Raw genomic sequence first — 13,956 nt, 5'->3', positions numbered from 1 at the left:
CCTGTACCATGTGACAGCTATTAGCCAATCACAAATGCATACACGTACCATGTGACAGCAATCAGTCATTCACAAATGCATACACACTTATTCTTGCACATGCTCAGTGGGAGCTGGTGACTCAAAAAGTTTAAATATGAAAAGACTGTGCACATTTTGTTAATGGAAGTAAATTAGAAAGTTGTTTAAAATTGCATGCTCTATCTGAATAATGAAAGTTTAATTTTGATTGAGTGTCCCTTTAATTATTGTAGGTCTATCTATCTATCTAGCCTCTCTATCTATGCTCAAATCATTATACGGAGCAGAATGTATAATAGTTTTGCTTTCTACTAAGTTACCTTTGGCGGGGCCCAAAAAAAATCTTGCTCCGGGGGCCCTCTGTTCAGGTAGGTCTGCTACTGGTCCCATAGTGATATGTCTAAATAAATGGTGGATATTACTTACGCATTGTGTCTTTTTTTTTATTTGCCTCATTTACAATCTATATTTCTCTTTTTTTTGTGTGTAGGTGCAATAACAGTTTTACTTCTCTAACACTATATTTTCACTTGGGAAGTAAAGCTTTGCGGAATGAATATATAAAGAAATATTTTTCTTTGATTTTCTTCAAAACAAAGAAGACCTTAATTGAACTGAATATTACAACATGGAATACACCCACTGCAAAGCAATAATTGTATTCCTCGTGCTTCATAGTATTCTTACTGTTAATAGTAATACTTGCCATACAAGAGAGGGGGAATGCTGTATTAAATGTAATCCAGGTAAGACAGTTTATTGAAATAATGTATGTATTTATTCCCTTGATTGCTTAAAGGAATATGAAACCCAAATGTTTTCTTTCATGATTCAAATAGAGCATGCAACTTTATAATTTACAACTTTTATCAAATTTTCTTTGTTCTCTTGGTATCTTTATTTGAAAAACAGGAATGTACGCTTAGGAGCCGGACCAATTTTGATTCAATACCTGGGTAGCACTTGCTGATTGGTGGCCAAATGTAAGTACCAATCATCAAGCGCTACCCAGAGTGCTGAACCAAAAATGGGCATGCTCCTAAGCTTTACATTCCTGCGTTTCCAAATAAAGATACCAAGAGAATGAAGAAAATTTCATAATAGGAGTAAATTAGAAAGTTGCTTATAATTGCATGCTCTATCTGAATCATGAAAGAAAAAACAAAATTGTTTCATATCCCTTTAACCCTTTTGAGTGCTAAGCTGGATTTTAGTTGTTTTTTTTTTTGTTTGTTTTTACTATTTAATTTTTTTTTTTAACACCCCCCCAGATCCCCAAGACTTATACCATTTGAAATATTAGGCGATTACCTTTCCAACGGATGGCCTTGGGGGTCTGTAGCTGCTTAGATGCCTGAGATACAGGCTTCTAAGCAGCATGTCCCCTTTCCCTATCTTGTCCATTGTAATTTTTAAATAAAGTTGCGCAGTGACGTCATCACATCATTGCTCATGATGTCACCACACATAAAGGGAAGCTCTGGCGATGCCTGTCACTATACAGGTCCGATCGCCAGGGTGGGAGTCTATGAGAGCCCCCAGATTGCTTTTAAGGTAGGTGAGTGCTAGCGACGGCTCTGAGCCGTCACTGGCACTCAAGGGACAGTATACACCAAATTATATATAGCTGCATGTAATAGACACTGCTATAAAGAATAATATGCAGAGATACCGATATAAAAATCCAGTATAAAACGTTTAAAAGCTTACTTAGAAGATCACAGTTTAGCTCAGTTAAAAAGGTTAGCAGGAAAACCCACTGAAAGTGGGTGTAAAGCAAAAGATAAAAAAACACCCTCCCCCTTCTTCTGCATATGAAAAGACTGTTTACACAAACTGAGTAGGAATACATCACTATACTTTAAAACGTTGGGGCTTGGTTAGGAGTATGAAAATCAGTTATTATTTAAAAATAAGAAAAACTATGTATATTTTAAAAAAAAAAAAAAAAAACCTGTCTAGGCTATATAAATGGATCATCTACAAAATATTTTTGCACAGAAAAATCTAGCTTATAATGTCCCTTTAATTCTTTATTTAAAAAAAATAATTGACTAGTCTTCTAAAGTGGACAGTAAATACCTTTAAATTACAAGACATTTCTGTTGTGTTGCTATAGAATAATATATAAGCAAGTCTAAAAGTTTATAAAAAATGAAGGGACACAAAACCCCAAAATTTTCTTTCATGATTCAGATAGAGAATACAATTTTTAATTAACTCTTATTTAATTTGCTTTGTTCTCTTGGTGTCCTTTGTTACAGAAACAGCAATGCCCATGGGTGAGCCAATAACATGAGACATATATGTGCAGCCACCAATCAGCAGCTCTTGTGCCTACCTAGGTATGCTTTTCAACAAAGGATACAAAGAGAACGAAACATTTAATAATAGAAGTAACTTGGAAAGTTGTTTAAAACATATCTGCATTCTGCTGACAGCACACTTTTATCTGCCCCTAATTTTCCTCAGCAGAAGCAATAGATAAGGGAAAATAATAATAATGAAAATATTTTTATTTATTAAAGTGATGGTAAATCCTAGTGTTTTTTAAATGCTAGGATTTACCATCTCTACACATAAAGGGACTAAAAAACCATAATACTGAAGTACCTTTTTATTTACCTGCAGCGTATACCTCGCTGAGCGCCTCAGACTGTCCACGACAGAATGCTATTTTATCTATGAGTTGATGTTAGCCAATAGCGTGCTAGCCATCTGGCATAATGCCAATTGGGGATATTGAGAAATAGTGTAGTAAACCCAATTAGAACCCCTAGCAATCTAGTCCCAAATTGCAATTATAACAAATAGTGCTGATATACTATAGGTGCATGCTCTATATAATGATTAATATGTAGGGGGGTGCTGACAGTCGAGTATATAGAGGAATAAACAAGAAAAAGGTGACAGTACCTCAGCACTCAAAGGGTTAATTTATCAAAAAAGTAATGGTAACAGGGCAGTGGCGAATGCCAGACAGAGGACATTTATTATTATTATTATCGGTTATTTGTAGAGCGCCAACAGATTCCGCAGCGCTATAAACAAAGGGGGAGTACAACAAAACAATTATAGGGTAGAGGGCCCTGCCAAGAGTTGCGCTGTTGTAGTCAGCTCTTAAGAAGGTGATCTACAAACAGCTGGACTCTTAGGCTTACATGCTAAGGGGGTTAAGGGGATAGCAATGGAGGAGAGGAGCTGGTATATAGAAAGCTTAGTGTAGGTTGTATGCGTCCCTGAACAGTAGAGTCTTTAGGGAGCACTTGAAGCTTTTAAAACTAGAAGAGAGTCTTGTGGAGCGAGGCAGAGAGTTCCACAAGATGGGAGCCAGTCTGGAGAAGTCCTGTAAACGGGAGTGTGATGAGGTGACAAGAGAGGAGGAGAGTAGGAGGTCATGAGCAGAGTGAAGGGGACGGGAGGGAGAGTATCTGGAGACAAGGTCTGAGATGTAGGGGGGAGCAGTGCTCCTGCATAACTTTTACTGGTATCATTCTAAAAAAGTGTGACACATAAAGTGTTTGTGGTGATACAAACGTTTAAAACTTAGGTTAAAACAGTATATACAAAAAGTATGTGTGACCTCAAAAATACGATAAACAAAATGTATATAGCCCAGCTCCAGGCCCTCCCGGTTAACGGATTGCAGCAAGACTATCTAGAAAAAGGGGATTGACCCCACAACAATTATGCAATGCTGTAACTGGAGGTCCGGACTAGGCTACGTGATATAACACGAAAATGAGGTGAAGACAAAGCTTCAAAAAATCTATCAATTACAGTATTTCATAATTATACATTTGAGGGTTCACACATAGAAAATATGCCTGATGCGCATTTCGCCGCTAGCACGGCTTTCTCAGAGGCTAGCGGCTCAGAGGCTAGCGGCGAAATGCACATCAGTGTAACACTTTATGTGTCACACTTTTTTAGAATGATACCAGTAAAAGTTACGTTTTAATATATGTCCTCTGTCTAGCATTCGCCACTGCCCTGTTACCATTACTTTTTTGATAAATTAACCCTTTGAGTGCTGAGGTACTGTCACCTTTTTCTTGTTTATTCCTCCATAATGCCAATTGGCCCGCACGGCTATTCGCTGAGAGGTGGACACATTTTGCTGTTGCAAAGAAAGGAACTTTAAGCATGACTGAAAGTCGCCTTTATTTGTAGCACTAGGATTTACTTTCACTTTAAACATTTTATATTACAATCTCAATCTGTTTAATGTACTTTTACGTTAATCGTATTCCTTTTGCAGCATTGTTTGATCTTTTAAACAATTGTATGCTGTGTTTTACAGGCTATAGGCTGTTGGTTAACGGCCGTTGTGGCAAATGTTCAAAATGTCCTCAAGGAAGCTACACGGATCAGCCTAGCAGCAAACCCACTTGTGATTTATGCACGAAATGTGAAGGTAATATAGAGAACATAACATCCATATTTTTTTTTTTCTTTTAAAAATAGGTTTGAATTCAAATAATAGTTTAGTATAAGTTATGTACAGGGACAGACTGGGAATAAAAAGCTATTTTCTGTAGAATCCACATGCCCCTTTTTTTTTTTTCTCAAGGGGATTAGTGGGATACTTCTTACCTTAATATTTATTTTAGAATTAAATTATATTAGTATGAAAAAATAAATTTGCTAAATAGTATTTTTTTTTAATTATTATTATTTTTGTCTGTCAAAAATCACAAGAAAGTTGTACAATACATGATGACGTGTAAATGATATACAATGGTTTATCTTGAATACACGTCTGTGTCCAAGACATTTATTTAAACAGTCCAAAAAGAAAATTACAAATAGTGGAACAAACTCGCAATGTTGTTTGTGGTCATGTGTTCTAAAAGAAAAGGTGCTGATCTAAGAGCGCACATAGCCGCTAAATGGTAAGTATCCTTTTGTGCTTGACAGACACTTTAGAAAAGGGTGCATACCTACCAATCAGTGCATTTTGTAAGCTCTGAGATCAGCATAGGATGCTTACACAATGCCAGTGCCTAGTGCTACGGAATCTGTTGGCGCTCTACAAATAACCGATAATAATAAATCCTAAGTAAAAAAAGGCTAAAGCAGGCATATGTTTTGGCAGAGGTGTAACTAGAACTCACTGGGCTCCAGGGCAAAGACTGTGGCCGGGGCCCCATCATTTGAACAACACCTCTTTCAAAGCATAGCTAATGAGATATATATATATATATATATATATATATATATATATATATATATATATATGTATCAATCATGTGTTCAGCTAGCTCCCAGAAGTGCATTGCTTTTTTTTTAAATTTATTTTATTAGAGGGTAACAGGGTACAAGCAATTAAGTATCATTAGTATATACAAAACCATCAAATAAATACATATTCTTATACATATTACATAAATATCCTCAGATTACATCTTAATTTTAGTAATTTATTCATCTTTGCTTTGATATTGAAAGAAAAAAAAATATTCTGTATCCTTTTTATGTATGTTTTGGGCGTTCGCACTGCCTCCTCTCTATGATAGTTAAACTGTTGGCCTTAATTGGCATTTTTGTAGAACCTAAGCCATAACATTTGCTTATAGGGGCATTCTGTTGGGAACGATAGGGCTGATCCTGAGGGCTCTTCCTTTGACATTTTATGGACAAATTCCCTATAAATTACACCGGAGTTTGTTGCTCCAAAAACCTCCCCCACTAGCATTTGGTTTGGCTTGTTCTGTTATATTGTAACTATACAGGTTTATCTTGTAAACTCTATTAAGAGGAGGCAGTGTTTGTTCTTTACTTTTTGTGTTTTTAAGTATGTTTTAACATTGGGTGGCATGGTCCACAACTAATTTAAAGGGACACTGAACCCAATTTTTTTTCTTTTGTGATTCCGATAGAGCATGCAATTTTAAGCAACTTTCTAATTGACTCCTATGATCAAATTGTCTTCATTCTCTTGGTATCTTTATTTGAAATGCAAGAATGTAAGTTTAGATGCCGGCCCATTTTTGGTGAACAAACTGGTTTGTTCTTGCCGATTGGTGGATAAATTCACCCACCAATAAACAAGTGCTGTCCAGGTTCTGAACCAAAAAAATTAGCTTAGATGCTATCTTTTTCAAATAAAGAAAGCAAGAGAACGAAGAAAAATTGATAATAGGTGTAAATTAGAGCATGCAATTTTAAGCAACTTTCTATCTGAATCACGAAAGAAAAAATTTGGGTTCAGTGTCCCTTTAACTCATTTTATCCATATGAATTAAACGTTATGTTTTAATCATCTACACTCCATTCAGCACATATTTTTAATAACGACTCTCTCCGTGTGCCACTAAATGCGTTTTTTTTTTTTGTTTTCCTCTTTCTTTCAATTTACAATTGATGGCATTAGGTACTACCCACCTTTTTATATACATAGGACTATTTAAGGGGGTTTGAGGTATCTAGGGGTCTCTTCACTATGTCCCTTAGCTAAACCATATTCTAAGTTAGGATTTTAATATTCTCTAATTACATCATAATTAAATATTTGGGTTATTCATTAATCTGAGAATAATCAAATAGCAGAAAAAAAGGAAGTATCACTTTACTTCAGTGAAGAAAATTCCTCCCAGTTAACTTAGGTTGATAAATTGGTGACAGCAATGGAGAGAAAAATAAAATAAAAATAATCTTTCCCCTCTCTACCCCCCCCCCCCCCAGGTCAGGCTCCTCTGAGGTAGCTCTGCCACATATTTAGATGATATAAAGGGGGCAAGTAATTGGGCTTGCATGTTGTTTTAAAGAAATTGAGCCCAGAAGTGCATTGCTGCGGTGGAGCTGACTATAAAGGGAAATGAAACCCAATTTTTTTTTCTTTTATGATTAAAATAAAGCATACAATTTTAAACAACTTCCCTATTTACTTCCGTTATCAAATTTGCTTCTCTTGATATCCTTTATTGAAGGAGCAGCAATGCACTACTGGGAGCTAGCTGAACACACGAGTTAACCAATAAGAGGTATATATGTGCAGCTACCAATCAGCAGCTATCTCCCAGCTCCTTAGCCTACCTAGGTATCCATTTCAACAAAAGATACCAAGAGCAAAAAGCAAATTAGATAATACAAGTAGAAAGTTGTTTACCATCTGAATCATAAAAGAACATTTTTTGGTTTCATGTCCCTTTAAGTATATGTTTACCCTTTGCAGTTGTCACTCATAAAGCGCTTTGAGTCTTGAGAAAAGTGCTATATAAGTTGCTGTTGTTGTTGTTATTATTATATGCAAGCAACTGTACAATAATACATTAGAGCATTTTCGTCTTGTATCCCCCTTTAAGATTAGATTTTCATACTCTTTGGCTTAAAGGGACACTGAACCCAATTTTTTTCTTTAATGATTCAGATAGAGTGTGCAATTTTATGCAACTTTCTAATTTACTCCTATTATCAAATTTTCTTCATTCTCTTGATATATTTATTTAAAATGCAAGAATGTAAGTTTAGATGCCGGCCCATTTTTGGTGAACAACTTGGGTTGTTCTTGCTGATTGGTGGATAAATTCATCCACCAATGAACAAGTGCTTTCCAGGGTTCTGAACCAAACAAATAGCTTTGATGCCTTTGATTTCAAATAAATATAGCAAGAGAACGAAGAAAATTTGATAATAGGAGTAAATTAGAAAATTGCTTAAAATTGCATGCTGTATCTGAATCATTAAATAAAAAAATTGGGTTCAGTGTCCCTTTAAATGTGAACTTTGTTGACTGGGGATATACTGAAGAGAATGCTCTTGTAAATGGTTGTTTGTTCCGGATAATGTGACTCTTCTTTTAACAACAAGGAAATTAATTTAATTGCAGCATAACTATATTTATGACTGTTATAGGTTCCATTATTGCAAAACAGGAACAACTTTGTACACATTTGAAAACTGAAGGTATAAATTCCTCAGGATTTTCCCAATTTTTAAAATTTTCTTGTATGATTCAGACAGAGTAAACCATTCTAAAAAAGTTTTCAATTTGCTTTTATTATCAATTGTGCTTTGTTCCCAGGATATTCTGTGTTGAAGAGATACCTAGGTAGCCATCTGAAGCAATACATAGCAAGAAATAGTGCTGCAATTTAGTGCTCTTGCAAATGGATAACATTCTTGCAAAACTGCTGCCATATAGTGCTCCGGAAATGGGCAGGCTCCTAAGCTTATGTCCCTGCTTTTTAAAACAAAGAAATTGATAATAAAAGTAAATTAGAAAGTTGTTTAAAATGTCATACTCTATCTAAATCATGAAAGAAAAAAATGGGTTTCATGTCCCTTTAACCCTGCACAGTAGTTATAGTCTCTCCTCTGCTGTGCCCAAATACAGCAACAGTAAAGGCCTTGTAACTACTTTACAATTCTGTTGCCTTGCTAAAGTAGAACAAATGAATAGTTTGCTGCAAATGTTTTTCAATAGCCAAACTCGTTTGGATGAGCCAACCGTGGCTTGAGACAACAGATGAAAAGGCTACCCATGGTCATTATGTTAGTATAACGTGCATTGTTTTGCAGTCGTTATCTGGTAAAGACAATTAGAGATATGTAGCAGAGTTATCATTGAGAAGTCAGCAGGGTACGTTTCCAGCTGTGAGAATGAGAAAATCCAGAGCTAAATTACAGAAAAAGTGAACAAAATATATAGTAAAAGAATATTTAAAAATAAATAAATAGATAACTTGTTTCACATACTCCCCCCTCAGATTGTTACACATTGAAGGGACTGGCTGAACTTCTTGACTGAGTATAAGAGGTTAATAGCTGTGCAAGTCGTTGCAGCCATTGTGTGGTGGTGTACAGATTCTGCGACCCATCTGCCGCACTTTCTGGTTACAAAATCCGATGGCAAGACAGCTTGTTCCGTCTGATTTTGCAACCAGTAACGTGCGCTCAGGAATGTGGTGCCATATATTTCCATATGTAAATCGGCTGTTTAAAGGAGGTTGGGCCTCTAGCGCATGCGCAGTGAACTCCTCAAGCAGCTGATTCACGTCACCGGAAGTGAAGTGGTAGACACATTCCTACGCGGTAGACAACTTATTTTAGAACACCGGGACAGACATTCTGATTTGCTGTTTAGAAGTCCTTTACAATGGGATGTGGCTACTGAGGAACTTTTGAGGTAAAATATCTTTCTTTTTCACATAGAGATGTTCAGGTGATATTTGCTAGTCAGCTTTTTACAGCTATGCTGCATCACTTTCAAGTGTTTCAACATTTGGGTATCATGGCCCTTTAATGAATATAGGAAAGTTTAATTGTGACGACATGGAACTACTGTTGGAGAAACAGTTAACGTGATGGTAAATCTGAGTATTTAACAAACCCTAGGATTTACCATCACTAAAAATAAATTTGAATTGAAGTGATCAATTAATAAAAAAAGGTGTGCTAAACTCACCCTGATTGTGCCGCTGCTCCTTGCTAAATTCACGGCACAGTGCTCTTCTACCAGTGAGGTGTCATTTGCACCTCTAAACCAATAGCTGTGCTAGCATACAGAACACTGTCAGATGACACACACGGCTTTTGGCTTAGTGGTGCAAAAGTCACCTTATTGAAGGAGAGCGCTGTGCCGTGGGCAGCAGGAACCGCTGAGTTTAGCGATGTGCATCGGCACAGTGAGTTTAGCATGAGCATGAGCAGACAAAGTGTCGATATTTGCTATCTATCCATCAAATTTTGCTGCCTTTCTCAGTGCGCATGAGCGCACATACGTCACTGTATACCACACATGCTTTAAAACAGGGGGGCCCACACTATTTTGTGTTGGGATCTACTTTTCAAATGACCCGCTCAATTAGATCTACCCAATACAAAAACACACCTTTTCTTAAAAAAAACCCCCCCAAAAAAAGTGCTGACTTGCTTAAAGGGACACTGAACCCAATGTTTTTCTTTCGTGATTCAGATAGAGCATGACATTTTAAGCAACTTTCTAATTTACTCCTATTATCAAATTTTCTTCATTCTCTTGGTATCTTTATTTGAAATGCAAGAATGTAAGTTTAGAAGCCAGCCCATTTTTGGTGAACAACCTGGGTTGTTCTTGCTGATTGGTGGATAAATTCATCCACCAATAAAAAGCGCTGTCCGGCTTAGCTTAGATGCCTTATTTTTCAAATAAAGATAGCAAGAGAACGAATAAAAATTGACAATAGGAGTAAATTAGAAAGCTGCTTAAAATTGCATGCTCTATCTGAATCACGAAAGAAAAAAATTGGGTTCAGTGTCCCTTTAATCATGCAGAGATCTGTGAGGGCTGATATGATAATGTATTGTCTAACCCTCGTGTAATCTCACAACTGAAGTTTGACTTCAACAATCCATTCAATTCTTAATAATTGTACATAAATTTTGGCATACAAATCTAAAAAGTAAAAATGTATTTTCAGAAGTACAGCAGAACTGCAGCTTAACAACAAAAGATGTGCCAGTAACAGCAAGACCAGCACATTGCTCCTATAAACATTCCTGGGAGAATAAAATGTCACCTGTCTGATCTTCTAAAAGAATATTCACATACAATGCAGTGCACGAGAACAGGGTGAACACAACTCGCATACACCGCAAAAAGTGTGCATGCCTCATTGACCCTGCTCTACGCTACAAAGCTGTAGATGACTAAATGACCAGAGCTGCACGCAGCCATGCCTATGTCAAATATTTTAACCAATCAGCATACCACCTTTTATCAAATGTAGTGATTAAGGCGGCACTATTACGCCTTCTTTATTCTCTCTTTCTGAATATTCGCTTAAAGTACCCTCCTTCCTGCTGTTGACTAACAACCCTCCCTATTCCCAAATTTCCCCGCTGGGACCAATCAAACGGCAGCTTAGCGAGGAAAGGCAACGGATGAGGCCTGCACGGTCGGCATTATGAAAGGCCTCTCTCGCTAGCCCTTCTGGCTAGTCCAGTTGGTGAAAGGGGGTAATTAATAAATAACAGCAGGGTTATGAGGGTTGCTGACCTGGCCACCTGGCATCTACCAGCAGCGTCTTTGCAATTGGGCACCCCTGCCTTTAAAACATACGTGGAAGTGAGGGCATGCGCACAGAGAGGGGTAGCAAAATTTGACAGGCAGCAATAAATCGACAGAAGACCTGCCTTCAATGGCTTAGAAATTAGCATACCTAGCTTTAGCTTTCAACAAATACCAAGAGAACAAAGCAACTTTGAAGATAAAAGTAAATTGGAAAGTTTAAAATTGCATGCCCTATCTGACTCGTTAAAGTTTAATTTTGACTAGAAACTATTTTGTTAATTGCTGACAAGATGCAAGTCCCACTAGCACTCAGAGCAGCTGCAGCATTTAAAATTATTGTATTCTGAGTATATCTAGGTATGCTTCACATGCAGAGAAAAATGTTAACACTTAAAATAGTACAGTAATAACTTTTACTAGAAGCATTTCTGCAAATACATGTATTTTGTTATAAGTATATTACTATAACAATATTGGTTATTCAAAGCTGGGGAATGGGTAGTAAAGGCGTTGTCTATCTTTTTAAAGAAAAAAAAAATTGGAGTAGACTGTCCCTTTATATTTTGACTGGAATGTCCCTTTAGCAGGCCAGATTTTCATATTAGCTGAACTATAGCACAGGTGAAATAATCAGCTGATTGGTCACCATGGTTACTAACTTGCTCATCCATCAGCGGATTATTTTACATGCGTTCTATTAGAGGAATGAGGAAAATCTGACATATTAGGGTCACTTGAGGACTGGAGTTTAGAAACAATAATTTACTGCATAAGGAAAAAACAAGTTTTATCTGTGACAGAAGGTTACAACATCTGTTTAGCTGTCATAATAGTTACAATGAGTGTGACTATCTGACATTGCATAACATAGGGAAGTTTGGCTTAGAACTGAAAGGGCACAGATAAGGAAATGTCATGTAGCTGAATAAACATACATATATATAACTTGCCAGAGGATGGGTTAGAGGAAGACATGTTATATAAGATAATATATATAAAAAAAATGGATATATTGTGGTTTTGCTCAAGAAGTCTATGACCACAATGGTTTCATATAGCTTAATTTTTACATAAACTGTGTGAATGAATGAATAAATAAATAGCAGATAAATGCAGGTAAATCACACATAAGGCAATGTAAACAAATAATAAAAAATAATAATTAAAATATAAATATATATATATATATCAAACTATATCAATAGATATTAATATTTAACGTAATATTAAGGTATATTAGCAAATATATTAAATTAAAAGTGTGGGTACAAATCCCCAAATCTGGAATTCCAAAATCCAAACGTTTTAATTAAAAAAATAAAATAAAAAAATAATATATATATATATATATATAATATATATATATATATATAATTAAAGGGACATTGTACACTAGATTTTTCTTTGCATAAATGTGTTGTAGATGACCCATTTATATAGCCCATCTGGGTGTGTTTTTGTAAAAATGTATAGTTTTGCTTATTTTTAAATAACAACATTGTGCTGATTTTCAGACTCCTAACTAAGTTTTAGATGTATTCAGATTTCAGATTACTTCTGTTTGTATAATGGGTCTTTTCATATGCCGGGAAGGGGGATGATTTGCTCTCAGCCCCTTTTAGTGGGTGTTCCAGACTAATCTTATCAATGACAACAGTGCTAAACTGTGAGCTTCTAATTAATTTTTAAAAAGATTTTTATGTTCTAAAATGCAAACAATAGTCTATATTTATTTAAAACCACAAATATTACCTTTCTGATCACAGTACTGTCTGATGATATAAAATTAGCTTCAGGTTACATGTACAATCTGTATTATGACATGTGAATATTGCCCAAATTACATAAAATGTAATTTACACTTGGTTCCATCCTCTCTCCAAACTGTCTTATTTTACAGATACAAATATTTCAAAATCCAACCTATTCCGAAATCCAAACCTTTTCCAGTCCCAAGCAGTTTGGATTAAGGGTTCTCTACCTGTAAATATAAAAAAATGTAAAAAAAAAAACAACGGCAAACAACTTACTTGTTTTGTTGCAAAATTAGCACTTAGAATTTCTCACTGTAGCCCCTACACTCAGGGAGATAAGAGTGGTGACTTTTTTTAAACTTAAAGGGACAGTCAACACCAGAATTTTTGTTGTTTAAAAAGAAAGATAATCCCTTTATTACCAATTCCCCAGTTTTGGATAACCAACACAGTTATATTAATATACTTTTTACCTCTGTAATTACCTTGTATCTAAGCCTCTGCAGACTGCCCCTTATTTCAGTTCTTTTGACAGACTTGCCAATCAGTGCTCACTCCAGGGTAACTTCACGTGCATGAGCTCAATGTTATCTATATGAAACACATGAACTAATGCCCTCTCGTGGTCAAAATGCATTCAGATTAGAGGCAGTCTTCAAGGTCTAAGAAATTAGCATATGAACCTCCTAGGTTTAGCTTTCAACTAAGAATACCAAGAGAACAAAGCAAAATTGGTGATAAAAGTAAATTGGAAAGTTGTTTGAAATTACATTACCTATTTAAATCATGAAAGTTTTTTTTTTTTACTTGACTGTCTTTTTAACCCTTTAATGACCCCAACACTTTTCCATTTTCTGTCTGTTTGGGACCAAGGCTTTTTTTACATTTCTGCTGTGTTTGTGTTTAGCTGTAATTTTCCTCTTACTCATTTACTGTACCCACACATATTATATACCGTTTGTCTCGCCATTAAATGGGCTTTCTAAAGATACCATTATTTTCATCAAATCTTATCATTTACTATAAAAAAAATATAAAATATGATGAAAAAAACACACTTTTTCTAACTTTGACCCCCAAAATCTGTTACACATCTACAACCACCAAAAAACACCCATGCTAAATAGTTTCTAAATTTTGTCCTGAGTTTAGAAATACCCAATGTTTACATGTTCTTTGCTTTTT

General features: G+C 35.7%; 1 protein-coding gene across 1 annotated transcript in view; it reads left to right on the top strand.

Moving 5' to 3' along the window:
• Positions 1-517: 517 nt before the first annotated feature.
• The window catches only part of TNFRSF9 (TNF receptor superfamily member 9), a 44,865-nt gene continuing 31,426 nt past the window's right edge, over positions 518-13,956 (top strand). Inside the window, exons 1-2 of the mRNA XM_053689882.1 lie at positions 518-767; positions 4,325-4,438. Coding sequence (XP_053545857.1) covers positions 650-767; positions 4,325-4,438 — 232 coding nt within the window. The 5' untranslated portion in view covers positions 518-649. The remainder of the gene's footprint in view (positions 768-4,324; positions 4,439-13,956) is intronic.

This window comes from Bombina bombina, chromosome 8, assembly GCF_027579735.1.
Source record: "Bombina bombina isolate aBomBom1 chromosome 8, aBomBom1.pri, whole genome shotgun sequence".
NCBI classification, from domain to species: domain Eukaryota; kingdom Metazoa; phylum Chordata; class Amphibia; order Anura; family Bombinatoridae; genus Bombina; species Bombina bombina.
This window is presented reverse-complemented; position numbering and strand designations above follow the sequence as displayed.